We start from the raw sequence: 19,995 nt of genomic DNA, 5'->3' as shown, positions 1-19,995 counted from the left end.
AGTTTTTCCTTTCCTATATTCACAAGGGTTTGGAATGTCATATGTTTTGGACTTGGTTTACGAAAAATTACGTGAAAATTGTCTAATATATATATATATATATATATATTCATTTAAGTATTTTAACTTTACCCTTTTTTCAAATTCAACATTTAAATTTTAGCTTAACTATTACAATCTCTAGTCCAAGTCTATCAAAATTCATTATTTTAGTTTTTACCTACCCTACCTCACGTAAAATAGTCACATTTTCTCTTAATTTAATCGCGTTGTTCGTGGAATAATAACTCTAATATTGCTTATTTGAACCAACAGTGTGGATTGTTCATGTACTAGTCTGTGTCTATCGAGATACGTATCTCTTCAAATATTCTGTATATACACATAATATGTAGACTGTATTGATTAAATTTAGCCTTGTACACAGCACGCATTCAAGATTTCTTTTATATCTGGATCATCACCTGCTTCTTTGTCCTGCCACAATCAAGTAAATAAACAAGAATTATCCAAGTTTCATATGATAAAATCATGACGAAATTTCGAAAATAGCATAACTTTGAGCCTTAATTATCAATCATAGCTATAGTTTAGTTAATTACCACATGTAGCAATAATTTACTTAAAAAAAACTCGTGATACGTTGTATCAGTTCACTCTATCTGTTGTATTTGTTCACTGTATATCAGAGCGGAGTCAATACAGCTCCACACGAACAGATACAGAATGAAACTGATAAAACTCAAACTCTAATTATGTATTGAAACTTGTAAATCTCTGTTGAGAAGTAAAGTCGAAAACTAACTAGTCGGAGAGCATGAACCTCCGAGCTATTCTCAGACAATGACGAGTTATTTAATGGAGTAGAAATTGTGTATCAAGATTGACAAGACGAAGGGACGGAGACTTACCTTGTGTATGTATGTAATGTTATTTTTACCAGGACCTGCAACAATAATTCCTCCTTGTCGCCTGATAATTTAACAAGCTTATTAGTTTCACATGTTACTGCATTTGTGTTGTTTTGCGCAGAACTCTAAAGAATCGAACAACCAAGAATGTCATATACCAACTATAAGCTAAAATGATAGTGAAACTATGGCTTATGGTTTACCTATAGATAAACGGAAATGATGAAATTCTTTATGTTAGCTTAAAACCCCATTCACTTCAGGTGGATTTTACAACAACGGAATTGCTTAGATAAGCTAATTGTTCCTTGTTTTCTTATTACACCAAACTTGATACGGTGTTAGGAAATCGGGAGTCAACCATCAAAATTGTGCAACTTCTAGAAATAGTAAGTCTCGTCCAATTACAAGATATGTACTTGCACGATTAGCAAACAGATTCAGCAACATACCCAGTGTAATCCCACTAGGGGGAGTTTGGGGACGAGAGGGTGTGACCTTACCCCTACCTCGTGGAGGTAGAGAGACTGTTTCCGAAAAACCTTTGAAAAACAAATCAGAAGATTATAATAGCAGATGAGGAAAATGACTTACCAGCCACCTCGTGTCCTGGTGTCCTTTTCGAAAGAAAGCTCCCAATCTTGTCTATAGCCTTCCATGTATGCTTGTATTATTTTCAGACCTGCCTATATTTGATGTAAATAAGATTAGATGAGCAAGACCACTATTAGAATACATTGAGAAGTTGCACTTTATGAGTGTCGATCTACTTTGCATTACCCCGGGAGTAAATGTGGTTGTAATGCCAGACACAAATCTCAGAGCCTCATAAGACCTATAGCTTGGATCAGCATAAACCTCTGAAATAACAAATGAATCTCCGTCAGGTGTAACTTTTTGAAAAATCGCAGACAAAGAAAGCTTTGAAACAAAACCAGACTATACTTTAACTTAATAAGAATGCCAATGTAACAAACTAGCAACACTTCTAGCAGCTGTCTTACAAATGAATTCTCAATTTTTTTTGGGTCGTGACAGGTTTTTGTCTTCTGGATCTTTCTAATTTGTATAGAAGAGGAACATAACATCACATGATCAGGACCTGGTACTTTCTTTCTCTTTATGTTCGAGGATGGATGTACGTTTTAGTAGTGAATGATGTAGCAACTCTCTTAGCCGTTTTGTGAATTTTTACCTGTTTTAACCCTTCCCGTAGCTTTAGAATTATACACAGCAGATATAATATATCGTATATCCTCAGTTCTTCACATTGTTAATTCTACTAATGCTGAAAATTTTCTTTCAGGGGAAACTGTAACTTATAGTGCAGTAGCATTCGAGCGAGGTCACTGGTCCTGTGGAGCATATATATTAGTGGACATTGCTAGAACCGAGTTCGTGGGATATTCGGACTTCCAGTCACAGACACTGAGCCACTGCGGACACAAGGTTTTTTATTTGAAACTTACCTCCTTTAAACTTTGTTTGCTCGTAGAATTTTCTGGCCTGGAGAAAAGAAAAAGAAGAGGACTCAAGTCATAACTCAATCCAGCTTTACTGAGCTCTTGAAATCATAAAAGAGCAAGAAACAGAAAGGAAGAAGAAGATCCTTGTAATAGAAAAAGCTTCTATTCTTGGCGTAATACATAAATAGACTCAAACTTCGCCGTAACTGGTAAGTAAACACTCCAATTTTGAGTATGCACATGTAACACCATAACTCGTCTCCGTTATTCCAGTTGGACACTCCAACTTAAAAAATGATTATCTAGACACCTCCAAAATGTATGTGTCACGTCAAAGTCGAGTATGCACGAGACACAATGTGGACAAGTTGGAGCGTTTAGTTGTCAGCTATGACCAAGTTGAGGTGTCTAGATTCCACTCACAAAGTTTGAGTGTTTTTACTTGTCAGCTGAGGCCAAGTTTGATCGTTTCTTTATCAATTATGCCTTTATTCGTCATACCCAAATGATTACCAGAGTTGATAAGCAACTTCTAAAAGTGGGATGATGTAACTTAGGACAAGGAAATGGAAGGTGTCATAACTGGTTAAGATTTGTTTGTTGTTGTTGATAAGTAACCATTTAAAAAATATCTCGAAGGGGAACGAATAAAGAAAGTTAATCCGTTGATAAGCAACTCAGAGCAAGAAGTATCGCTGCTATTTACCTGATCAACACTACCAGGTCCAATCAAAACAAGTGCGACTCCTGCTGCATCCATCTTATCCTGTGAACAGAAAACAGTATAAGGATGTAAACTGTAGTAATGGTGGAACTTAAGGATATGTGCACAGTCATCGGTGTGGCTAGAATAACTTTTTTAACGCACTGAAGATAACATAAATCTGAATTAAAACGACAACATACTCAGTCTAATCCCACAAGTGGGATCTAGGGAGGGCAGTGTGCATGAAGACGTCACCTCTACCTTGGGAGGTAGAGAGAATATTTCCGATGGAAAATATGGCCTGTAAACTATGATATGTACGTTATAGTAGACACTGCAACTTATGTTATTCCCACGACTTAACTCACCAACATCAAACAAGGATACTAAGACAAGTCATTTGGACCTGGAAATACATTAGTCAGCTTTGGGATAGTTTCAGCAGAACACATGCAAGAAAAAATATAACATTCGTAAATATAGTCAAGAAGCATTACCTTCTCAGCTGCAAGATAATCAGCTCTTATGCGACAAAGGACACATCTGCAATCGGGATCTAGAATAAGTAGAAGATACTTCACCAATAACATGCTTTTTGATTACCAGTTTTTGAAGAAATAGAGCATAAGGGCATGGAAAGATTACCCAAAATGACGTGCAAAGGCGACAACTGCCTTCCTATCTTTCCACAAATCCGAAATAGGTACTCCTTGTCCATCCAGATCAAATACTTGAACATCGTCCAACACATTGATGGTGTCCTCGCTCACCACTGGAGTCTCAGTTCCTATTTCAATCAATACTCTAATATTTATTAACAAAACTAAACATCTTAATTATCATTAGTAGTCAATGAAGTGTATTGAGAACCATGAGGTCTGAGGTTCAGTTCCTAACGGAGGCTAAAACACTAGGTGATTTTTTCTCATCTGCCCAAGCTTTGAAGGACAAACTGTGTAGATACGTGTATAACATACCTTGAAGAACTATCATATTTTATAAAAGGACCCCTAAAACATATCTGTTGGATTGGGACGTCTGGTTATCGTGTCACTTTGGCCCTTGAGCGCGAATGTGCAACCTGCATTCGAGTCTTGACTACAACACTTCGTATTTTTATGGAGTTTAATTGATTCTTTACTTCAATTGACATACTAAAGATAGTGGTATTCCCGTCGCCTTCAAATCTTGGGTCTGCCTCTAGTTTTGAGTTCGGCAAAACTAGCAACTTAGGCTCAAACCCAATATTTGTTTCAAGAAATTCATTTAATATGTATAAATAATCTATCCAGAACCCAATATACGAAAGGAATTGTGATTCGAACCCAATGTACTATTTCTCTAATTCACATAATAACATTAGTCATTAATTTATAAACACACACTCAACTCTTGACTTCACAAGTAACTACTCCAACTTTAGAAGTGCACGTCGTGCACGTCTAGATACCTCAACGTATAGTCTCAACGACCAACTAAACACTCCAATTCGCCCCGATGTGTCTCATGGACACCCGACACTAACATGAGTACGTGATACAAGTTGCTCTATGTCAAGTGGACACCCAACACTACCTCTATAATTCACATAATATCACTAGACATAATATATATATAAACACTTCAACTTGGCCTCACCTAGCACGTAACTACTCCAACTTTGAACGTGTACATCTACAACACCTCAACTTAGTGTTAACTAGCAACTAAACACTCCAACTTTGGACGTGTACATCTACAACACCTCAACTTAGTGTTAACTAGCAACTAAACACTCCAACTTTGAACGCGTACATCTACAACACCTCAACTTATTGTTAACTAGCAACTAAAGACTCCAACTTTGAATGTGTACATCTGCAACACCTCAACTTAGTGTTAACTAGCAACTAAACACTCAAACTTTGAGCGTGTACATCTACAACACCTCAACTTAGTGTTAACTAGCAACTAAACACTCCAACTTTGAACGTGTACATCTACAACACCCCTCAATTTAGTGTTAACTAGCAACTAAACACTCCAACTTTGAACGTGTACACCTACAACACCTCAACTTAGTGTTAACTAGCAACTAAACGCTATACCTCATGGACACCCAATGTTGACGTTAACACATAAGTTCGAGTATCCAACTGACACAGTAAATACGAATTGAGGTGCATACTCAAAATTGGAGTACTTATAACAAGACAAAGAAGATAAGCTAACCTGTGGAGCTGTAGATAACAGAGGAGGACCTCTGGGAGGCAGAAATGGCTGAAAAATTGGGGGTTAAGCTGAAATTGCAGTTGAAACTAAACGGGTTTGTTGTCAAATTAACATTGTGAAGTGGGGTTTGACGAATACTTCTGCTAACTGCCACAGTAAGACCAGAATTGAGAGAAATCGCCATTGGCGTAAAGAGTGTAAAACAGAGGATTCTTGAATGGGCCAAAATTTTGGAAATGTGGAAACTAAGCTTACACGTGGTTAAATATCCCCTTCTTAAAAATATTTTAGGAATAATACGTGACAATTTACGTCTTACGTAATATTTTTCTTGCATAACGTAATATAGAACGTACCTTCATTTTATTTATTTTATATAAGTTTAAGTGTTTACAGATGTACGTTCAGAGTTTGGAGCGTAGATATTGGTTGAAGCCCTAACTTTTGGTATAAGAGAAACAGTATCCATTTGTTACGATTTATGTACTTCCTCTGTTTCAAAAAGAATGTTCTTATTTCCTTTTTAGTCTGTTTCAAAACGAATGACCCCGTTCTTTTTGGGCAACACTTTAACGTAAATTTTTTAAATGGCATATTTAAGACCACAAAATTAAAGGACATTTTGATACATTTGACATAACTTTGTTTTTTTTCGTAAACTCTGTTCCAAGTTAAATTAAATCATTCTTTTTGAAACGGAGAGAGTAATATGTTTGAAAACGTGGTCACATCAAAACATGTTAATATTATTTTATAAGTAGTTGAAAAATAAAATGTAAGAATACTATATTTTTAAAATAGCTTAAAATTTAAATAATGTATCACATTAATATGTTTGAATTTAAAATATTTGTTGAAACTAAATTCTTTTAAAAAATGAGATTATAATCTACCTAATTTTCAATTTAAATCAATTTTATATCTCTAATTTTAAATAGGTAATTTTATCAACTTATCATCTTTTATTTCCCCCTTTTTTTTTTTTTATAAACTTTGCATATTACAAAATTTTAATGTATGGAGTTATTTTTCTTTATCTATATCTATATCTATATCTAATCTAATATCTATAATCTATAACAATAATAAATGGTTATAAAATACCTTTAAAAAGTGCCACCAAACTATCTAAATTTTCTTTTTTTTAAAAAAAAAGGTGCGAAAAAGTATAGAAGATAGAATATTCTTGCACCATGGCATATTCGAAATTATGGGGTTGATCTTTTTGAGACATAAATTATAATCAAAAACTCCTTTTCATAAACATTTATTAAAAATATATAAAAGAGAAATACTATAAATAATTCGAGATCAATAAATTTAATAATTGTCTAAAGATTTATATTGTTGAAAAGACAAAATAGTGAGAGATGATTAAACAAAATATGACGTACATACAACTTACTTAGAAAAATGTAAAAGTCGAAAATTAAGTAAATTGTTACTCCCTTTGTCTTAATTTATATGACTTACTTCATTTCTAGTCCGTTAAAAAAAAATTACACAATTCTATCTTAAGTGACAATTTAACTTTAAAATGTCTATTTTAATACTTAATGAAATGATTTATTACAACACCTATTTCTATCGTTCATTTAGACCACAAATTTAAAAGTATTTATTTCTTTTTAAAATTTCATGTCGAGTCAAACTGTATCATATAAAATAGGACAGAGAGAGTAATATATAATCAAACATTGTTTCATTTCTTTTACCATTATTATTATTAATATTATTATCATCACGCTCATACTATCTTAATCTTCAATTTAATTATCATAAGTCGTCTCACTCCGATCCATTGCTTCAATTACCATATTATTTGTAGCTGCTACTGTAATCACTTTCTCTTTTTTTATACACGACTTCTTATTATTGTATTTTCTTCCCATACTTGATTTTAATATGCTAATTTACTTAACTCGAAAGTCTATCAAAATTCAAAACAACCTTTTTTACGGTTAAATAGAAAGACTACGTATACACCGTCCTCTACACGATATCAAATTCCAACCCAATAAATCCGGGTCGATTAATTTGACCCGTTAACATAGACCTAGTTCAATACTCTTTCCTATTTACTAGGAAATCGCCACCCTTTTTCTCCCCTTTTTCACTTTTTCTCTTCACATTTCCCTAGAAAAATAACTCCGGGAGAATTTTCCGGCAATGGCGGCCATGATCCGCCTGTTCAGATCTTCATCATCTCTTATCAGTAGATCTTTATCTACAGCAGCTGCATCTGAGACAGTGAAATCCCAATCTTACCCTCATTCTACAAGTGTTGAACCCAAGGCTAAATCTGTTCAATGGGTATTTTTGGGTTGTCCTGGTGTCGGAAAAGGTACATATGCTAGCCGTCTTTCAACCCTTTTAGGCGTTCCTCATATTGCTACCGGAGATCTTGTTCGTGATGAGTTGAAATCTTCAGGTCCTTTATCGAAACAAGTATGTTGAGCTGCTTGCCCCTTTTTTTTTCTTCAAATAAATTTGGGTTTATCTGTAAAGTCAAATACTTATTGGTAATTGAGATTGATTTCTTGGTGAGTTAATCGGAAATGGTTTCTCTATCCCACAAAAGTAGTGATAGTAGTGGTAGGATGTGCGTGTATCCTACCATCTCTGGAGTAGTTGTTGTTGATTTCACCTAGAGTGGTCGAAAATAGTATGTCTACCCCATAAAGGTTGTATAAGGTCTGTGTATATCTTACCTCCCCAGACCTCGCTTGTGTTATTACACTCGGTATGTTGTTGTTGTTGTTGATATCTTCGCGAGTGGCCTATGTGTTGTGTAGATTAAAGCGGATGTGGAATTTAAGACAGTGTATGTATATATATATATATATATATATATTTTCATTTTTTTTATTGAAACATTGAGAGTTGGAGATAGTGGGTGCTCATATCAATTGCTTGTTTGCTTTATCCGGCCACGGTATTAAGATGAACTCAAAACCAGCTGTGGGGTTGTAAAAATGTGATCTTTGTGATTCAATAGTTACTTAGCTCTTAGATAAGTCTTATCTGATTCTAGTAAAGGTTAGATCAATATGGACTGGATCCTTATGAAGGAGAATGGAGGAAGTTTTTAGGTCATTAGGTGTCCGAGGCACAGGATGGAGAACCAAAGATTGGGAAAATGATTCTTTATGATAGGGAATGAAGGGATGGTAGACTAGATTGGATCTAATTTGGCAGAGAAGAGACCGCGAAAATTTGATCCATTCAGGTAATATCTGGAAATAAGTTTGGTGGAGGCTTAATAATTGAAGGGAGGCCTTATCTAGAGTTTTACTTACTCGTATATCAAGTATGCTATGTTGTTGTCAGTGGACGAGACTATTCCTATACTTTTGGGGAGTCTTTTAGTCATGATTTAGATTCATATACCTGTAAAAAATATAGACGTTCTTGAAGTTATTATTTATGTTTTAATTTTTGTATGTTAGCCTTAGATAATCTAAAATGGAGCTATATGGTAATAGAGGATTCATATGGCCGACCCCAGCTTTAGTTTGGGATTGAGGCATAGTTGTTCTTATTATATGCATTTCCAGTTTATAGTGTTACTTTATGAAATTTGTTCATCTCCTGATTGGTTTCATCCTTTTTCAGCTTGCAGAGATTGTCAACCAAGGGAAATTGGTTTCGGATGAGATTATACTGAATTTACTATCTAAAAGGCTTGAGAGTGGGGAAGCTAAGGGTGAAGCTGGATTTATACTTGATGGTTTCCCTAGAACTGTGAGACAAGCAGTGAGTATACATTTAATTTTCCTGCATATAATTCTGTCGTTCTCAATTTCTCCATGCTTTACCTCTTGGCTACTGTCTCCAAAAACCTTATGTATTGAGATTGAAATGTTATGCTCTGGTTATCTGGGAGAAAACGGAGTATGAATTAGACATTCCCGTCTTACTGAAAAAGATAGAAGTAAGAAGTCAAGGCTAAGTGCTGCTCAATTTAGGTGTCAATGTTAAATGCATTAGCCTGAATATGGGGAGTCAAGAATGATGCTTGGAATAGTGTATTGTTGTATTAGTTACTTAAAAACTTCATAAGATAGGATTTTATTACCACTGTTCACTAAAGTAGCTTCTTGAATGCCTGGGAATTTCTGCCCTGTTCACCACTTCACGCTACTTCTTTGTCTAATATATATGACTTTTGGTAAAAAGCATTGTGACAAGACTTCTGATTTTAGTCTTGTCGGCAGAGGTATAGGAACTGGGAAAGAAAGTTAAGATCCTTTGCAACAGTTTACTACCTTTTTGTCTAGTGAAAAGCAGTGTTCAGGAAAGCGAGTGCTTCATCAAGTGTGAAGCAGGGCCTTATCGCTTTTTTCCGCTTCATGCTTCCCGGAACACTGATGAAAAGGTACCCCCCCTGTATGTGGCTGGCGGGGTTTGAAAAGATGATGGAAGTGATATCAAAATTCTATTTCTATTCTAGTCACTTCTCCAAGTACATTTGTGTAACTAAATTTATCTCAGAGGTTTTAGACAAAGTTTTGTGCTAGTTATATAACATCCGTGTCTATTTCTGCATCAGGAAATATTGACCGAGGTGACAGACATAGATTTGGTGGTTAATCTCAAGCTTCCAGAGCGGGTATTGGTTGAGAAATGCCTTGGCCGAAGAATCTGCAGTGAATGTGGAAAGAATTTCAACGTGGCATCTATAGATGTCGCTGGTGAAAATGGGGCTCCTAGAATCAGCATGGCTCCCCTTAATCCTCCCTCTCAGTGTATATCAAAGTTAATCACTCGAGCAGATGATACAGAAGCCATTGTGAAGGAAAGGCTCAGTATATACTGGGATAAGGTACTGTTCTGATATTTTAACCACAATATTTTCAAGTTCGCTAATACTCTAATAAAGCATTTTTTCCTCAACACGAGTAACTACTATCAGAGCAACACTCACAAGTTAACGCCTTAACAGTCATTCAGCATCTATGCTATCTGATTCTCACTCTTATTTATGATTGCAGAGTCAGCCTGTTGAGGACTTCTACCGTAGCCAAGGTAAGTTACTGGAATTTGATTTACCGGGAGGCATCCCCGAATCATGGCCTAAGTTGCTGGAAGTTCTCAATCTTGATGAACAAGAACATAAACTGTCTGCTGCAGCTTAGTTTCTCTCCGCTGCTTTGCTTGTGTGCACGCGTTAAACAATTTTGCAGAAAAAAGAACATATTGATTCGTTTCCCTTCTATTTTCCGCTTAAATTTTAAGTCAATAACAAACCTTTCGAGTGTACTTTGAAGCCGTAACAATACGGTGGCATCCATTGTTGAATTTCGAATTCATATGAAGAGGTCTGTTGTACCATAGTTTCAACTAAGAGTTATAAAGATGATTATTTTTTTACAGTTGTGTAATAAGCTTATAGTAATTGATAACATTCTGATTTAATACTTAGGTAAATGACATAATTTGATATATGCAACTGATATGGTTTTGTTTGGTGCATTACTAAAGTAATCTTCGGTTAGATTACTGAACGCTCTAACTTTGAGAATCCACACAGACACCTCAACTCGTCCTCATTGTTTCGTGTATATATATATATAAAACTTTGAGAATCTACACAGACACCTCAACTCGTCCTCATTGTTTCGTATATATATATATATATGTATGTATGTATGTATGTATGTATGTATGTATGTATTTTCTACAAATCAATATCACCACCAACAACATACTCGATATAATTTACAAGCTAATAATATGCATGCAAGCTATCTCGTGAAACTAGAGATATTATTTCCGATAGTTCCACGAGATTTGCTACAAGTCATTAATAATCTATATATATATATATATATGTATGAATTTTCTACAAATCAACATCACCACCAACAACATACTCGATATAATTTACAAGCTAATAATATGTATGCAAGCTATCTCGTGAAATTAGAGATATTATTTTCGATAGTTTCATAAGATTTGCTACAAGTCATTATTAATCTTCTTGTAATTATTTTTCTGCAGTCTTAATTAATTAAATATTTACTTTGTCCATTTTTAATCGTTATGTCACGATTTTCGAAAGTTAATTTGACTAATTTTTAAAGTTAAATTAAATTACATTGATTCAATATTTTAGATCAAAAAATTTAAATATTAAAAAACTATATAAAATAGACGAAAATAGTACTTTATAACTATCTCTTTCTGCTGGACCACCAAAGTTAAATGAAAAAAAAACAAATTTGGAGGATATATTGTTTTGAGCCACACATTTTTCATCTTCATCGTACGTAGGAATGGAAAATTTATGAATGAGACATTAATTGCTATAAAGGTATCAAATATCGTGTTTGATGATTAAAAAGTGTCACGTGAAAATTAAAATTATTTGTCCAGTTCGAGTTATTAATGAGTAGAAAAAAAAGAGGAGTGTCTTTTAGTTATTAAATCGCAAAATGTGCTATGAAATAATCAAAACTTATGAATTCTTTTTTATCGATCTTCTTAATTAGCATTATTTTTTTAAAAAAAAGATTAACTTAAATAGTTGTTTAAAAATATCTGACATAAAGATTTTTTAAAAAAAGTAATGAAAATGTTTTCGATATTATGTAATATTGTGATTTAGTCATTGACCAAAAAAAAGGGGTAAATATTATTTTAACTAAAGAATCTAATGACGTGTTAATGAGACGACTTTATTGGTAATTAGAGAACTAATTTATCAATAAATTAGGTTGGAGATTTTGAAAAAAGAGTATAAATAAGAAAAAGTTTTTTTTTTTAATTTTTTTTTATGTAATTAAAGAATGGAGGTATCTTAATTTCATAAATTATTTAATGTGTTTGGTCAATTATATTTATTTAAAAAATGAAATCTTTAAACACGCATAGCTTAGGACATGTCATGTGTTAAAATATTAACAAATATCTACTTACTTGCCACGCACTAATACATTTTCTTTTTATTTCTATTTTTTTTAATTAATGCTAAATTAATGAGGAATTATTTGATAGCTGAATAAGAATTAAATTATTTATTTATTTATTATTTTTTGATAATTTATTATACTTTTATGATCCGATAGATAAAAATAATATATAAATCATAATATATTTAATTGACAATTTAGAAACTCACATATTAATAGAGGTAAAAATATGTTGAATTCAAATAGGCTAACAAATTGTGTCGATCCATCCAATTCGACCCGCTTAATCTTAATAATTTTAAAATATTATTATTCAACTTTTATATTCACAATAGTGAATTTCAACTCAAAAGAACTTTAAATAAAGAAGTTATAAATGAATAAATAAATCCTCAATATAAGAACAAACATTAAAACATTGCAAATAAAAAGTTTTAAAACGAGTTGAAACTAAATTCAATTGACAATTCTCTTAAAATGAGTTAAAGCTTAATTGCATCGGGATTGAGCCAAATTCAAAGTATCTCGAGTCGTACTCCTAAAATTCTGAGCGAGTTCAACGAGTTGTTATAGTTGAACTCGTTTTTGACATCCCTAGAAATATCAAGCGTTTTTTCATTCTTAATCAAAAGTTTAAGTTTAAGTCCACTATATCGTTAAACTATTTTTTCATACGACCTTCCTACGATATGATCTTATCGAAAAATAATTGAACGATAAGATATAAACTCAAATTTGAGATTTTTGATTAAAAATACGAAGTAACATTTAAGAGTATAATTTATTTATTTTTGGTCAAAAAAGGTTTAATATGACTATGTGAGTCTCTCTTTTGTCTGTCATTTCAGCTGTGAAAGGGCTTTTTCTTTTTTCCCTCTCTTTAGGGTGCCACTCTTCAATACTTTGTGTATATATATAGTCTATATTATGTATAGAGAGAGAAAGTAGAAGGAGGTGAGAGAAATGGGTTGGTTTCCATGTTCTGGAGCTTTGAAGCAGACCTCAAAGAAGAGGAAGAAGAAGAAGAAAGATTCGTCTAATTCGGTTCAACTCGGTTCTGGTAACTATAAAAATGCATATTTTTTCGTATAAGAAGGCTAATTTAACGATTATGTGAAATGGGGTTGTTGTATATTTGTCAAATTTCTAGTCTTTATTGTGATTTTGGAGCTTTAAGTTTTAATAGTTCTGTGAAATTGGTCTTTATGGTATTTTGGAGCTTCAAGTTTTAGTGATTCTGTGAAATTGGTTTGTTGTATATTTGTCAAATTTCTAGTCTTTATTGTGATTTTAGAGCTTTAAGTTTTAATGGTTCTATGAAATGGGTTTGTTGTACTTTTGTCAAATGATTTGAAGTTTTTTTTTTTTTTTGTAATGATTTTGTGAAATGGATTTGTTGTATATTTGTCGAATTTCTCGGTTTTATGTGAATTTGGAGCTTTAAGTTTTCATTTTTAACGATTTTGTGAAATGGGTTTGTGTTGTATTATTGTTGAATTTCTCTACTTGGGGATGATTCAGAGCTTCAAGTTTTAATGATTCTGTTAAATGGGCTAGTTGTATTTTTGTCAAATTTCTTAGTCTTTATGATTTTTGGAGCTTCAGTTCTACATTATTGCTTTAGTTTTACATTATTTAGAGGAATTTTAGGAGGTGTCTAAGAACTCCTAGTTTGCCTAAAAAGCATGAGGAATTTGTTAACATTGAATAGAATGAGCCCGAATTGAGCGAAATGATATAGAGGATTCATATAGCCGATCCCAATTAAATTTGAATCGAGGGACAATTGGTTGACTGATTGATTGCTTTAAGATGTACAGTTGCAACTGTTTGGTGGCGTGGAAGTATATCCCTTTTGACAATCAATGGTAGGTATGGTCATTTTTTGGTATATTTAGGGGTAGCCCCAACCTGCTAAATTTTGCCTTATTGCTTTGGGTTGTTTTCATGGAGTTAATTAATAGAGACGAAGGATTTAGGAGGTGCCGGAGAATGAATCAGAATGTAGTATGAAGGGTTCTAGGAGCTAGTTTTGTGGCTTAAGCTGGCGGATATTGCTCTTAAATATGGAAGTGGTTAAGTTTGCCATCTGGTGACTTAGAACAATGTCAACTGTGCTTTTGGGTGAAGAAGTGAAGATGTCTCTTAAGGTTGCATGAAAGTCTGTTTCATGGTTTCATCAGATATATTATGTCAATGAGCATTTGTGCTTCTAGGATCAAAAGGAAGCATAGAAATGACGAATGAAAAGATAAAATGGTGAGCTGTCAGTAATCTTAAGGTCAATTGGCACCCAAAGGTGTGGCTAGCAGTCAATGACGTTTGAATAGATTATGAGAAACAAAGGTTCAAATACCAATAGAGACAAAAAACACTAAATGATTTCTTTCATTATGTAAGTTTTGGTGGACAGAGTTACCCGGTAAAATATGCTGACGGGGAACTAGTAGGTACTCAATGGATTAGTTAAACAGTGACAAGTTTGATTACAATATTTAATTTAAAAGGAGTCTTGAGGTCAATTATTCCTGTCTCCTTTCTGGAAAGGAGCAACTTTGCTTCTTTCACTCCCCATTTTTAATGTTTTTATTGGTATTAATAAGGTGAGATATACTAAAACAAGAGCCATCCAACTCTAGTCAACTCCACAAAATTTCTTTAAGAAAAAAATGAGGAGCTTTCTATTGTATATCGAAGAGTTTCATCTTCTATTTCACCTACCATCCAAGTTTCACAAAGCTATTTTGTTATGCAAATTTAACTCATCCCTTTTTCTGTTTTAATGTTCCATCAGGTGACTCTAGAAAGTTTTCATTTCCAAATGGACCCCGTAATGTGGGAACCGGTTGATTGGGAATAATAACGGCTGTTGCATAGTAGAAATGAATTCTTGGTGATATTTACCGAGTTAGCTAATCCAACCATGCTGTTCTTACTGTACCTTGCATGACTGTCATAATAGAAAATTTCTTGAGAGCACTCAGTTATCGAAACTGCACAATTTCCCAATACATCAAGTGGTTGTCCCAAGTTCTGTATCATGCATTTCCCACGATTGCACTAATTGAGAAGTGATCTAGATCGTTTCGGCTTCTTGATCACGCAGTTGGCTATATTGATGTTTTTGAACTGTTTGGTTTGACTTTCAGTTCCGTGTTTTCTTTTTTCCTTTTGTAATTTCTCTTTTTTTTTTGTGTTCAGATAAGTTTAAGGCAAAGACTCTGTTAGGTTCAAAGGAGTATGTTAAGGATGGCGAGTCTGGTCAAATTGGAGCCAAGATTTTTAAATTTCGTGAATTAGCAGTTGCAACAAGAAACTTTCGAGGTGATTGTCTTCTTGGAGAGGGAGGATTCGGAAGAGTATATAAAGGGCGGCTCGATTCCAATCAGGTCTTTTCTGTCACTTTTTTCTTTTCAATAATGGAATGAAGTTCTTTTTTCGGTCTCCATCTGGTAATGCCCCCAATCCACCAGATTTTGGTTGAACTCGCTATTTTGTCGCATAGTGTTCATGAGGGAGATTAGTATGGTTTTTCACTATTAAATTTCCTTTCTTCTTTCTTAAATTGTGTGCCAGTCTACCCTCTTCTTTATGGAAGGAGTAGGACGAAAATGACCTTGGTGTTTATCACTTCCTTTTGTTTATTATAATAATGGTAATGACGGTGATCTATTGGTACGGGTGCTACTTGTGATGTGTAGGATATGGGTGCATGTCATAGGTTCAAACCCTGCCATAGACAACAACTTAGTATAATCCATCAAGTTTTAAACCGTGCGCAACTAGTCCTTGTGGATTTCTCTTCTTTTGTTCCTCTTTTTTGAAGCTCTCCAGCATATCCTTAATGCTGAAAAATACAGCATTTAAAAAGAACCTTGATGACGTCATTGAAGTGCACATAAGTGAGGCGAAGTGCTCAACACGTTTTGAGCCTTGCTTCAGGGCTTAAGTGCGCCTTTGATAACACTGCTTGCTAGGCACTATAACATCTCATTTATATAAACATCAACCTACAAAACATGAAAATACAGAAGATACAAAAGCAGCATTCCATTGTTGTGGTAGGCAATGCAGTTTGTCCAGTATTTTCCTCCACTCTGGTAAATATTGGCCTCTGATATGTATGTGAAGGGCTACCTCTCTGCAGACTTATCAACAAAATAGTGAGCTACATTGAACCTTAGTCCATAATCCATTTCTTTCTCTCCAAATAATAGCCACAACCATAAATTATATACTACATATAAATGCTCTGCTGCCAGATTTTGTTGTCGCCTACCTGTTAGCCCAATTAACATACCTAACACTTTGGAGGTGATTGCCTTCGTGGAGAGAGAGGATTTGAAAGAGTATATAAAGGGCGGCTCAATTCCAGTCAGGTTTTTTTCTGTCACTTTTTTCTTTTCAATATTAGAATGAAGTTCTTTTTTTGGTCCCTCCAGTCTGGTTATGCCTCCAATCCACCAGGTTTTGGTTGAACTGGCTATTTTGTCGCATAGGGTTCATGAGGGAGATTAGATCAATCAACTACGGTTGGGGTATAAATGGACGTGGGGCGGGGGATTTGGTGCATGAAGTGGAGTTACTGGAATAATTGGGGTACTTTTCTCAAAGCGAAATGAGCTTTTTGATTTGCAATAGAAACCTCAAAACTATTGCAGAGAGTTTGGATCTTTATCTTTTGATTTTGACCTCCTTCTGGCAATTTTTTTAACAAAATCATTTGACAGTCGCATCACCTGTTACTGTGCTTGCTTTCATAGGTTTTCAGAAAGTGTAAAATATGGAGGTTATCTTTTCTTTTCTTCTTGCTTGTTTATTACAGAGGGTGGTTCCAAAGTAGGTAGTGGGCTGGCGGCCAATTAAGAGAAGTGAGGAAACTGAATAATTAAAAGCCGTGACATTTGAATTGTCTAAGAATTGTTCTGTGACGAGGTTAGTTTTGTCTTAACAATGGCCATATGTCATTTAAAGATAATGCCACTTGGCTGCTTGTGTGATTCTGCCCCTGCTTAATAAATACTGTATAAATATATAGATAGATAGATATAGATTTTATCTTCGGGTACTGTGCTTAATAATATTACTTTGGACATCTAAGATGTGGGCTGGATCTATTCTTTGACACCTCTTCTCATATATCTTCTGTAGATTGTTGCCATCAAGCAACTCGATCGTAATGGATTGCAAGGGAACAGGGAATTTCTTGTTGAAGTGCTGATGCTAAGTCTGTTACACCATCCTAACCTGGTAAATTTAACTGGTTATTGCGCTGATGGAGATCAAAGACTTCTGGTTTATGAATATATGCCACTAGGATCACTGGATGACCATCTTCATGGTAAATTCTCTAACATTGGTAGCCTCTTCCATTCTCTATGCATTTTTGGTTGAGATATGAATTTAAATGAGGTATTTGCAGATCTTACGCCCGGTAAGAAAGTGCTTGATTGGAATACGAGAATGAAAATTGCAGCTGGAGCAGCAAAGGGCTTGGAATATTTACATGACAGAGCAAATCCACCTGTAATATACCGCGATTTGAAATGCTCCAACATTTTGCTTGGTGAGGGGTATCACCCGAAGCTATCTGACTTTGGATTGGCTAAGTTAGGGCCTGTAGGAGATAACACTCATGTCTCTACTAGAGTTATGGGTACTTATGGGTACTGTGCACCAGAGTACGCCATGACTGGTCAGTTAACGTTAAAGTCAGATGTTTACAGCTTTGGAGTCGTCCTCTTGGAGATCATCACCGGAAGAAAAGCAATTGAATTTTCAAAAACTGGAGGAGAACACAATCTGGTTGCATGGGTAAGATATTTTCTGATTATATAATACCTCCGTTTCAATTTGTTGGTCTTACTTTCCTTTTTAGTCCGAGACTATTTAAAAAACGAAAGCCTCTTTCTTCTTCTCTTTTGCAACTCTTTAATTCTAACTTCCCACATGGTTTTTATATAGTACAACAATATTAAAGGACATTTGGGTATATTCTACGCATCTTTAGATTAGAACAATAAAAACTGTCTTCTTTCCTTTTTAAACTCCATGTCAAGTCACAACGAGACAAACAACAAAGGAAGTACCTTTATCTTGTTGTCTCCGTTCTTCAGAACCTTTTGGAAGATAAAAGAAGTTACTTCCTTTTTGCGTTGAAACAAAATACTACAATCATTTTTGGATAGAACTTCAATATCCCTACTGTCTAGAATTCCGGATTGATACTTTAGAGGCTTCCAGGCTGATCCAGCCGTGCTGTCTATGTAGCTCGAACTCCCCAAGAATACCTTTTGAGGCATGTTCGATCCTCTAAAGTAGTGCATTTTCGGAGGGTCCTGCACAGGTGAGGCAACATTTGGAGAGTCTGAGCAACATAGATTGCAGTGAGGTTCAGTCTTCTGTTATTTGGAGTACTTAATAAGGGAATTTGGATGTGTATAGTCCCACAAAGTGGAGCCTGAGGAGGTAGAGTGTCTGCAAACCTTACTCCTACCTCAGAGGTAGAGAGGTTTCCGATAGACCCCTGGCTCAAAGAAAAACAAAGCAGTCCCAAACAAGAAGTAATGGAAGTACAATAAACAGCATATAATAAGAAGAAAACAGGTAGTAATAGAACACAAACTACATCAAAACAAATTCGACAATTATGGTACAAGGACAATAGATATTAAGAAAAATCGAAGGCCAAGAAACTATAGAGGCAATATTATGACTACTAATATGAATGGAAAACAACATTATTTTGCTATTAGAAAACCAATTTTATAGAACCAAGTTCAAATATTAAACTCATGCTCTCCTTTCCAGGCAAAACCGTTGTTCAGAGACCGGAGAAAATTCTCACAGATGGCTGATCCAATGCTTCAAGGACAATATCCAGAAAGAGGCTTATACCAAGCTCTAGCAGTTGCAGCAATGTGTGTTCAGGAACAACCTAACATGCGTCCAGTCATAGCAGACGTTGTCACAGCCTTATCTTACCTTGCTGCACAGAAATTTGACAGTGATACTGAGGGAGTTCAAAACCCACGCTGGACACCTGCTACTCCACCTAGAACGAGACGTGATGCTGATAAGAGACAAAAGGGTGGCAACTATGAACCTAGATGGTGATAGGAAGACTAACAAGTTGCTCTATGAACAAGTACATAACATCAAGACGAGTGACCTCTTGGATTACAGCTAGCTGAAGCTATAGATCACAGTACAAACGACAATCAAACGCACCTCAAGTACAAGTTCAGCCAAATGGAACTTATATAGTCAATGACCACCAAAATTTTGTACTCGGAAGTCAGACGAGTTGTGCTTATCTTCCCTAATATCGAGCATGTGAGTGCGTAGTTGTTTCGTGTTAGTGCAGCTTATGGTTTTGCTCACTTCCTTTAGCCATGCATAGCTTGGAAAAGTATTTTTTGTTGTACAAAGTGGGCTTGCCTAACCATTTCCGTGTGCAAAGTATTGTATTGTGAAAAGGCAAATTATGATGTATAATGACAGGCTCAATGATTGTATTTAATTATATACTTTTTTAGCCATATCTTTGTGATTAAAAAACATTTCAGTGAACAGTCAAAAACACATTTAAAGTATCTTTTTGAGTGTCATCTCTGAACTATTGTAAACTGTTTAGCAAAACACAATTCAACTATCAATTGATCTCTTTTTCTACTTGAGTCACCATCGTTCAGGTAAGAAAAACAACTAACAATTAAGGTGTGTTACAATAAATATTTGATGATAGTTAAGTTATAACACTCAAAAAATGAGATATTTTATGAGTA

The 19,995-nt window shown here is 34.6% G+C and overlaps 3 protein-coding genes across 3 annotated transcripts; 2 read left to right on the top strand and 1 right to left on the bottom strand.

The window, feature by feature from the left end:
- Window positions 1-272: 272 nt before the first annotated feature.
- On the bottom strand, window positions 273-5,542 carry LOC107029169 (thioredoxin-like protein AAED1, chloroplastic). Its single transcript, XM_015230518.2, has 9 exons — window positions 5,295-5,542; window positions 3,729-3,870; window positions 3,581-3,626; window positions 3,084-3,143; window positions 2,381-2,417; window positions 1,692-1,771; window positions 1,506-1,597; window positions 912-972; window positions 273-477 (listed from the first exon to the last, which is right to left on the bottom strand). The coding sequence occupies exons 1-9, from the start codon at window positions 5,476-5,478 to the stop codon at window positions 412-414; spliced, it is 768 nt and encodes a 255-aa protein (XP_015086004.1). The 5' UTR covers window positions 5,479-5,542; the 3' UTR covers window positions 273-411.
- A 1,840-nt stretch (window positions 5,543-7,382) lies between these two features.
- LOC107031645 (adenylate kinase) lies at window positions 7,383-10,746 on the top strand. The gene is made up of 4 exons (XM_015233086.2): window positions 7,383-7,742; window positions 8,910-9,050; window positions 9,847-10,119; window positions 10,289-10,746. The coding sequence occupies exons 1-4, from the start codon at window positions 7,464-7,466 to the stop codon at window positions 10,430-10,432; spliced, it is 837 nt and encodes a 278-aa protein (XP_015088572.1). The 5' UTR covers window positions 7,383-7,463; the 3' UTR covers window positions 10,433-10,746.
- A 2,296-nt stretch (window positions 10,747-13,042) lies between these two features.
- LOC107031680 (probable serine/threonine-protein kinase PBL7) lies at window positions 13,043-19,803 on the top strand. The gene is made up of 5 exons (XM_015233124.2): window positions 13,043-13,268; window positions 15,410-15,597; window positions 17,360-17,549; window positions 17,631-18,022; window positions 19,019-19,803. The coding sequence occupies exons 1-5, from the start codon at window positions 13,172-13,174 to the stop codon at window positions 19,322-19,324; spliced, it is 1,173 nt and encodes a 390-aa protein (XP_015088610.1). The 5' UTR covers window positions 13,043-13,171; the 3' UTR covers window positions 19,325-19,803.
- The last annotated feature ends 192 nt before the right edge of the window (window positions 19,804-19,995 follow it).

Source organism: Solanum pennellii, chromosome 9 (genome assembly GCF_001406875.1).
Source record: "Solanum pennellii chromosome 9, SPENNV200".
Taxonomy (NCBI): domain Eukaryota; kingdom Viridiplantae; phylum Streptophyta; class Magnoliopsida; order Solanales; family Solanaceae; genus Solanum; species Solanum pennellii.
Note: the sequence above shows the minus strand (reverse complement) of the source record. Positions and strands in the feature narration are given on the sequence as shown.